At 38.7% G+C, this 9802-nt stretch overlaps 2 protein-coding genes across 2 annotated transcripts; one reads left to right on the top strand and one right to left on the bottom strand.

Annotated features, from left to right (window-relative positions):
• The first annotated feature begins 3558 nt into the window (after positions 1–3558).
• Positions 3559–5565, top strand: LOC112758635 (protein RTF1 homolog). Its single transcript, XM_025807346.1, has one exon. The coding sequence runs from the start codon at positions 3559–3561 to the stop codon at positions 5563–5565; it is 2007 nt and encodes a 668-aa protein (XP_025663131.1).
• A 218-nt stretch (positions 5566–5783) lies between these two features.
• LOC112759139 (alkaline/neutral invertase A, mitochondrial-like) lies at positions 5784–8445 on the bottom strand. Its single transcript, XM_025807961.3, has 6 exons — positions 7605–8445; positions 7372–7531; positions 7081–7292; positions 6504–6997; positions 6347–6395; positions 5784–6235 (listed from the first exon to the last, which is right to left on the bottom strand). The coding sequence occupies exons 1-6, from the start codon at positions 8373–8375 to the stop codon at positions 5909–5911; spliced, it is 2013 nt and encodes a 670-aa protein (XP_025663746.1). The 5' UTR covers positions 8376–8445; the 3' UTR covers positions 5784–5908.
• Between the last annotated feature and the right edge of the window lie 1357 nt (positions 8446–9802).

The following is a 9802-nucleotide window of genomic DNA, read 5'->3' as shown; positions in this document are numbered from 1 at the left end:
TCACATGTGTGCTTATTGTCTTCTCGCAACCTAGCGTTTGCGAGATTACTGGCTCAAATTATCGATTAAAAGCACAATTTCCAGAAAATCCAATCAAAGCAATTCGTCTTGATAATGCTGGTGAATTTACTTCCCAAACTTTTGATGCTTATTGTATGGCTAATGGAATAAGTGTTGAACATCTAGTAGTTTATGTTCACACACAAAATGGATTAGCAGAATCACTTATTAAGCGCCTCCAATTAATTGCTAGACCCTTACTTATGAGAACAAATCTCCCAACCTCGGTTTGGGGCATGCTCTTTTACATGCCGCAGCACTTATTCGATTGAGGCCAACGAGTTACCATCAGTTCTCTCCTATACAATTAGCTTTTGGCCAGCAGCCAAATGTTTTCCATTTAAGAATATTCAGGAGTGCGATATATGTTCCCATTGCACCACCTAATCGCACCAAAATGGGACCCCAAAGAAAATTGGGGATATATGTTGGATATGATTCTCCCTCTATAGTGAGGTATCTTGAGATACAAACCAGAGATGTATTTAAAGCCTAGTTTGCGGATTGTCATTTTGATGAATCAAAATTTCCAACATTAGGGGGAGAGAATAAGCTTCCTGAAAAGGAACTTAATTGAAATGCATCATCGTTAATGCATTTAGATCCTCGATCAGGGCAATATGAACTAAAAGTTCAAAAAATTATACATTTGCAACGAATAGCGAATGAATTGCCTGATGCATTTTCCGATACAAAAAGAATAACCAAATCTTATATACCAGTAAAAAATACTTCAATTTGAATTGATGTCCCAGTAGGACAAGTAGCCACTAAAGCAAATTCATGCTAGAAGCGTGGCAGGCTTGTCGGTTCCAAAGACAAAAATTCTCGAAAAAGAAAAGAGGTAAATACGATTCCTATTGAAAAAGACATAGTAGAGTCACCTACAGTTGTCCAAAATTCTGATATAGTTTTAACGCCAGAAGACGTTCAGGTACCTAAAAATTGTGAAAATGACGAGATCTCGATAAATTATGTCTTTACAGGAGAGAAATGGGACCGAAATAAGACAATTGTCAATGAAATATTTGCATATAATGTGGCATTAAATATCATACATGAAAGTAAGGATCTTGAGCCAAAATCAGTCGAAAAATGTCGACAAAGAAATGATTGGCCAAAATTGGAAGAAGGCATGAACGCTGAATTAGACTCACTTGCAAAACGTGAAGTCTTTGGACCTGTAGTCCGTACACCTGAAGATGTAAAACCTGTTGGATACCGATGGGTATTTGTGAAAAAACGAAATGAGAAAAATGAAACCTGTTGGATACCGATGGGTATTTGTGAAAAAAAGAAATGAGAAAAATGAAGTTGTACGCTATAAAGCTCGACTTGTAGCACAAGGTTTTTCACAAAGGCCCGGTATAGATTATGAAGAAACGTATTCCTCTGTAGTGGATGTGATAACATTGCGTTATTTGGTCAGTTTATCTGCATATCATAAACTGCATATGCATTTAATTGATGTGGTAACAACCTACTTATACGGCTCATTAGATCGTGATATCTATATGAAAGTCCCTGAAGGACTAAAGATATCTAAACCATCCAATGAATATTCACAGGGGTTATACTCAGTCAAATTGCAAAGATCTTTATATGGTCTAAAGCAATCTGGACGAATGTGGTATAATCGTCTTACTGAGTATCTAGCCAAAAATAATGATATTTGTCCATGTGTTTTCATAAAGAAATCTGCATCTGGATTCATTATAATTGCTGTGTACGTTGATGATTTAAATATCATTGGGACTCTTGAAGAGATTCCAACAATTATAAAAACTCTAAAAGAAGAGTTTGAGAAGAAAGATCTTGGAAGGACTAAATTTTGTCTCGGTCTGCAGATCGAGCATATAAAAAATGGGATCTTTATTCATCAAACAATATACACAAAGAAGATCTTGAAGAGATTTTATATGGATAAGTCACATCCATTAAATACCCCGATGATCGTAAGATCTTTAGATGTGAAAAAGGATCAATTCCGTCCTAAGGAAGAAAATGAAGATATCCTTGGTCCTGAAGTACCATATCTTAGTGCCATTGGAGCACTAATGTATCTTGCTAATAATACACGACCTGATATATCATTTGCTGTGAATTTACTAGCAAGATATAGTTCCTCTCCAACCAGAAGACATTGGAGTGGAATCAAACAGATCTTTCGATATCTTCATGGAATGGTTGATATGGGATTGTTTTATCCCTATGGATTCAAGTCACAATTAGTTGGCTATATATGCAGATGCTGGATATTTGTCTGATCCACATAAAGGGAGATCTCAAACAGGATACCTATTCACATATGGTGGTACAGCTATATCATGGATGTCCACGAAACAGACGATTGCAGCAACATCCTCTAATCATGCTGAAATACTAGTGATACATGAAGCTAGTCGCGAGTATTTTTGGCTGAGGAGTGTGATTCAATATATTCTGTCATCATGTGGACTGATTGATCAGAAGATGGCTCCAACTGTCCTGTTTGAAGATAATACAGCATGTATTGCTCAACTTAAAGGCGGATATATCAAAGGTGATAGAACAAAGCATATTTCTCCCAAATTCTTCTTCACTCATGATCTTCAAAATCAAGTGACAATTGATATCCAACAGATCCGCTCAAGTGACAATCTAGCAGATTTATACACAAAGTCACTCCCAAAATCCTCCTTTGAAAGATTGGTACATCATATTGGGATTCGTCGATTTCAAGATGTTAAATGATATCGACAAGAGGGGAAACTGTACTCTTTTTTCCTTGGTCAGGTTTTTTTTCATTGGATTTTTCTTGACAAGGTTTTTAATGAGGTAGTCTCCATCACTAAAGGATATTGTACTCTTTTTCCTTCACTAAGATTTTTTCCCATTGGGTTTTTCTTTAGTAAGGTTTTAACGAGGCAATAATCTTAAATAGTCATCCAAGGGGGAGTGTTGTGATAAAGATGAATAATGTGGATGACCATTTTCCATGAGACTTAGTTTACCAAGGATGATTGCATTTAATTATGTTTGAAAAGTAAAGCTTCTTTATGCTTATAAATAGCAAAATAATATGAAGCACATAGAACATACAAAAACAATAAAACACCTTTTTCTCTCTCTTTCTAATTATATTTCTTTATTTGTTATCTCTTTTTTATTTATTTATTTAGTTATTTTATAACAAATTTTTTAATTTTAGAGAAAAAATTTTGATTCTAATTATAATGAAAAAATAACATGCGATATATTTTAATTGTAAAATTAGAAATATACGGTAGATTTTTAATGGAAATGACGATTAACTATACACATGTTTATATTTTGTTTGAAGCTGTCAAATACGATATGCGGAGATTATACGTACTCGTAGGAGTTAGTTTAATTTCTATGGAAACGAGCTCCAATGCACGTGTCCAGGAACATGCTATCTCTCTCAATCAATACCAATACCAACACCAACGTATACATGCTCTGATCTTCGTCTTCATTAACATTATTATTATTATTATGGCGGACTTGGAGAACATGCTTCTGGAGGCAGCTGGAAGAACCAGCTCCCCGCACAGAAAGCGCCACAATAGTAATAGTACTAGTAGTAAGCCGCGAAACCAGAAATCCAAACGAGGAGATGATGGTGGAAGTGAGTCCAGAGGGGAAGACTCCGACGCCGAGGGCGGCGGAGCAAGCAAGAAGAAGCCGCCATCGTCATCAAGGAACGTTCCTCTCAAGAAGAGGTTGGACCTCACCAAAACTGAGAGGGAATTAGGCCATGAAGGAGAGTTGTTGGAGGATGATGATGATGATGATGATGATGAAGATGAAGAATCTGATGTTGGCAGTGATCTCTACAAGAATGAAGATGACAAGCAGAGGCTAGCAAACATGACTGAGCTCGAAAGAGAGATGATACTCTCCGATCGAGCTGCCAAAAAAGGCGAAAAGGAGTTCAAAGAACAATTAAGAATGAAGAGGGACACCAACAACAATGCTACTTCAAAGAACATGATCAATCATCAATCACCTCTTCCACCACCACCACCACCATCATCATCTTCCTCCAAGGTTCGTTCCTCCACCAGACACGCCGAGAGGACCGCCGCCAAAGGCGATGTCTTAAGCGAGTTGCGAGCCAAGAGGATGAAGCAGCAAGTGGTAGACACTCACCATGGAAAACCATCATCATCAAGCACCAATAAGGGGATTCCAATGAAGAAGAAAGCAGCAACTACTTCAAGTAGCTCAAGCCAGAGCGAGAGCGGTGACAGTGATAGAGATTCCTCTGAAGGGTTGGCTGATAGTGACGATGACGATGACAAGAACATGTTGAGAGAATCAAACATGCCAACGTTTGAAGAAATCAAGGAAATCACCATTAGGAGATCGAGGCTTGTGAAGTGGCTGAATGAACCATTCTTTGAAGAGTTAATTGTTGGGTGCTTTGTTAGAATTGGGATTGGAAAATCAGAGAGTGGAGCTGTTTACAGACTCTGCATGGTTCAGAGTGTTGATGGTGGCGATCCAAATAGGCACTACAAGGTTGAGAACAGAATCACTCACAAGTACCTTGTTTGTGTTTGGGGAAGTGAAAGCTCTGCCAAGAGGTTCCAAATGGCTGTGGTTTCGGATTCTTCGCCGTTGGAGAAAGAGTTCAGGCAATGGGTTAGGGAAATTGAGAGAAGTTGCAGCCACATGCCGAGTAAGGCGAGTGTTTTGGACAAGAGAGAGGCCATTAGAAGAACGAATAACTATGTCTACTCTGCAGCCACTGTGAAGCAGATGCTGGAGGAGAAGAAAGCCGCGCCTACTCGGCCGCTTAATGTCGCGGTTGAGAAGGACAAGCTGAAGAGGCTGATGGAGGTAGCAAAGAGCAAGAACGATGAGGCCGAGGTGCAGAGGATCTGCGCCAAGCTCCTGGAATTGGACGCGGCGCGCGAAGCCAGGGATAAGGACAGCAGGGCTAAAAGATTAGCTGAGATGAACAGAAAGAACAAGGTTGATAATTTCAAGAACTTGTCTGAGCATAGGAATTTGCAGGTGAATTTGAAATTGGGTGAGGCAGGGTATGATCCATTCTCTAGGAGGTGGACAAGGTCTAGGAATTACTACAATGCAGAAGGGAAAGAGATTAAACAAGAAGAGAGTCATCAAGTTAGTAATAATAGAGAGAAGCATGAAATTAAGGTTGAAGAACCAAGTGTGTCAGCAGGTAATGCTGTTGGGTTTAAAGCCACAGAAGCAGCACTGGAAGCTGCTGCAAGTGCAGGGAAATTGGTGGATACTTTGGCTCCGGTGGATTGCGGAACAGAATCAAACATGATGCATGATTTCGAGTTGCCTATTTCACTGGCTGAACTTAAGGATTTGGGCGGACCACAGGGATTGAAGAATGGGTTCTTGGCAAGGAAACAGAAGATAGAAGCAACGGTTGGGTTGCAGGTGCCTGAAAACGATGGAGGTAGGCATGCTCTCACATTAACTATCAGCGACTACAAGAGAAGAAGAGGGCTGTTGTAGAGTATTCAGTTTCAATTTTTTTACTTCAATCATATTCTTTTGACAAGTAGAAAATGTTGTCACCAGATATTTTTTGAGCACTTAGTATTTAATGTGTTTGTTCATCTGTGTTCTGGTGGTTGAGACATCCACTATTTCTTGAAAACACAATAATCATGCTATAATTGTTTCTGGCATTGTTTATACTTGGTAGAATCTTGGGGAAGCAAAAAGGAACATTCTATATGAACAGAAAAATGAATATCAAGATATTTACAAATGTACAAAAGTGAAAAGAAGGAGCATTATTCACAGTCACAACAATGTGGAACAAGAATGTACTATTTACAATGTTGGCAGAATCCTAAACAAGAATCTGAGACTTGGCGGCATCGCGAGAGCATTTAGCCCTCCCACTCTTGCTCAGTGCACAAGCACATGTCTCAAGAATCTCAAGGTCCTCTTCCCAGCACAACATGGCTGCTGTCTCAGGATTCTTTAAGAACATCTTGGATGCAAGGAAGCCGGCTAATGTCCATGTCTGATAAAGCCGGGCCTGTTTCCCGATGAACTTGCCGGTGCGAGTGTCATAGTATTCCGGCCATGAATCAACTGGAAGCCTTTTCTCAGCCAAAGCAACTGCATCCTCAGCAAGTTCAGTTCTCCCCATTTTGATGCATGCAAGTGTAAACTGAATGACAAAAATGAATCACATATTAAACCAAAGGGGAAAGGGTAAATAATTATGAAACGACACCATTGAACTTCCATGATCATAATATTCCCATAAAGAAAAATTTACCTGCCATAGAAGTGTTGGCCAAGATCCACCATTGTGATATGACCAAGGGCTGCACAAGTTGAAATGTGTCTTAGAATCAACTCTGACTATAAAGTCACCAAAGTACTAAAACATCTAAACAACACCATAAAAGGAAAAGAATTAAAGAAATTTATACGTATTCTTTGGGTCACTGCCAGTGATTATGCGCCATTCCTCAGACTCCAAGGCAGGATAGCATATCTTAAGAGGCATGTGGCCAACAAGATCATCCCATTTTGCTTCTATGAGATTCAGAATGGACTTATTCTGTTTTGGGGTACCCAAAGATGAAACAATGGACCACAGGTTCCCAAGCATGAAGAACCTGAAATCCATGTGTGCCGGTTGAAGGTTTCCAATGAGATATCCCCCTTCCTGTGGAACCCAATCCATTAGCCACAGAGGAATCTGTTCTGGATATATGTTGAATTTGTTGGTGGCATCCAACGAATACTCTTCTGTTTTGTACCGGTATATCTCGTTCATCTTTTTCATATCCAACCAATAGTATTCTCTAATGTGGAATGAGAGTGCACTCAGCCTGTTGTTGATTTCTCTAACCAGATTCTTGGATCCATCATCCACCTTAACCATCTCACGGGCTGATCGTAGAGCTGAGTAAAACAACGCCTGCAAACCAAAGTAAAATAATTAGCTAACTAATATGTTGAATCTAAACCCTTGTTATCTATATCAAAATCTTCCTCACTCACTTGAATCTCAAGAGGGTGACCATGAATTCCCATCCTCCTATCTATCATGCAAGAACCATCAGTCACCAACAGAGATGGGAACATATCGAAGCCATCGGTTAAACACAAGTTAAGGATCATCTCTAAGCCTGTCTGAACATCCACCCTTTCTTGCAAGCTGTAATCACCGGTCAGCTTCCCATAAGCCCTCAGCAAAATGATCCACCACAATCCTATGTCAACCACAACCAACCATAAAGTACCAATCTTCCAAATAAGATTATTATTACAAAAATTCTCAGAAATACTAACCTGAATCTACCGGCGCAACACGACCAATAGCTGATTCCCCAAAGTCAGGATCCAAAACTTCTTCTACCTTTTCTTCATCAACTTGCATGGTTTTAACTTTGAAGCTCGCAGGCATCAACCCCTGCCCTGGGCTATAGCAGTCCACAGTTTTCTCCCAACTCTGTTGCAATACCAAACATTATATCATCAAAGAGAAAAGTGAGAGTATTGATTGAATAATATATAGGAGGTACCTGGAGTTGCAAGGTATGAAGGAGAAAGTTCTTGACGATTTCATTTTCCCCCTTGAGCAAGAAAGCAAGGGCTGAAGGGATGAAATCCCGAATGAAGACCTGATCATAATTCAAAGACTCCTCACTGGAATCATTTGCAGCCACCGTTCCCACAGGGGTGTCACAATACGTAACAAGTGCCTCTTGCAACAGCTTCCATGCCTCTCTTTCCACGTCTGTCTCCTCCTCACCATTGTTGTTGATAATTGGAGCAGCCACACCCTCAGATACCTTATTCTCTGATCTTGCATTATCTTCTTCACCCCCAGCTTCTAATTCAGACTCTTTGTCCGCTGATTTTTCGACAACTAACTGCTTCTCATCGATGCCATTGTCCGTCTTTATGTAAACCTTCTCAATCTCCAGATTCTTTTTGTCATTCACACTTGACTTCCGAGGCTTCAATCCAAGTTCATTCACGGTAGCAGTGGTGACGTCGCCGTTGATTCTGGTTGCGGCCGGTGAACGGAATATTTGAGGCCTTGAAGTTAAATGGCTAAAATATCTTGAAGAGGGTAACCGAAAAGCTCTGTGGTTACCGTTCATTATTCGTGCAAAACCCAACATGCGAAGAGGGTAGTGAATGTTGTTGGTAGAAGAAAGGTTATTAGACATTGCACGAGGAGTAGTGGGGTGACATCTTGCAAGAAACGATGAAGAATTCTTGCAACTAATGAGCATCCTCGGAGATGGTTTCATGCTGCAAATGCTAATAAGGTTCGTACCGATCATAACATGAATATCCAGGGAAACAAAAAAAGAATTCAAGAACGTAACTGAATAACTAACTGTCAATACGAAGGTGGTTAGAATGTGACATTTTATTTTATTTATTTATTATTATTATATAGGCGAAACTGCGATGCGCAAGGAACAAAGATTCTAATTTCGCTCACACTTTTCACGTTGATTTTTCATTTTCCACCAATTTTGGCAAACAAATTATTTTAAGATGATTTATGGGATACTCTATCTCACATGTGGATGATCTATAAGTAACTATTGGATGATGATCTTCGTTTTGTGATCAGTGAAATGTTCCGTTATGCTCGGGTCAGCATTCAGGAACTAGGACCTTTTTCTTTTTTTTTACTACCCTTCCTCCTTTGTTGGAAAATTCGGTCTTAGAATGTGCTTTTAATAAGTTCTATTTAATTCATGTTGCCATGTTAATTCACTTTAATAAATTTTAGAAACTAACTCAAATATATTATTTCAGTGTCATTATAAAAGCCACATAAAAACATAATCAATTTTACGCTATATAAACTGAAGACAAATATTACTTTGACAAAAATATGCTACTTAGAAAATTCATAACTCATATAAGAAAATGAAAAAGAAAAAAAAACTCCATATCACCAAAAAAATTCATTATTTTTAATTAATATTTTTAGTTATTAATTTAATTTTTTTAGTCTAACAATTTAATAATATATTTTTAATTTTAATTTTTAAATATTGTTGATTAACTACTGATAAAAACTAGGGGTGCACATGGTCCGGTCCGATCCGAAGACTCGGCCCGACCCCGAACACTTTAGGGGCTAATTTGGTGTGATTTTACCGGGTTTAGGGTCGGGTAAGGGTCTCAAAAATAGACCCGGTCATTATTTTGGGTCGGATCCGAGCTATAGCTCAAGTCACCCGAACTCGATCCGGTGGCCCAGTCATCATACATAATTAATATTTTATATTATTAGTGATGGATCATGGTTATTCTTATGTGGAATTTAAGTATTGTAAACCTTAGTATTTTGTGTTATTAATCATTATAAGATTACAAGTTAATGTTTTATGTTTAGAATGCATAAGACTTTAGACTAATGCATAATATTGTGTTATTTGTATTGATTTAAATATTTGGTGTTATTAGACAATATTAATATTAATTGTGCTCCTTCTTGATCGTGTGGTGCTCCTTACTTGTTAGCTAAAGGACATTTGACTTCAAGTCATCCCAACATCTCTGTTGATGGAAAAATGGTATGAATTGAGTTATTAGAATTGCCTAGCATCTATCTCCTGTGAGACCTTGAGAGAACTCAATGACTACCGAGAGCTCTGCTAGGGTTTCGACAGAGGAAGTGGATCTGGTTCAACGAAGTACGAAGAAGGTCAAGTCTCGCGAGGAATTAGATCTAAATCGACAAGGAGAC

The sequence above is a fragment of the Arachis hypogaea genome, chromosome 16 (assembly GCF_003086295.3).
Source record: "Arachis hypogaea cultivar Tifrunner chromosome 16, arahy.Tifrunner.gnm2.J5K5, whole genome shotgun sequence".
In the NCBI taxonomy this organism is placed as follows: Eukaryota; Viridiplantae; Streptophyta; class Magnoliopsida; order Fabales; family Fabaceae; genus Arachis; species Arachis hypogaea.
Note: the sequence above shows the minus strand (reverse complement) of the source record. Positions and strands in the feature narration are given on the sequence as shown.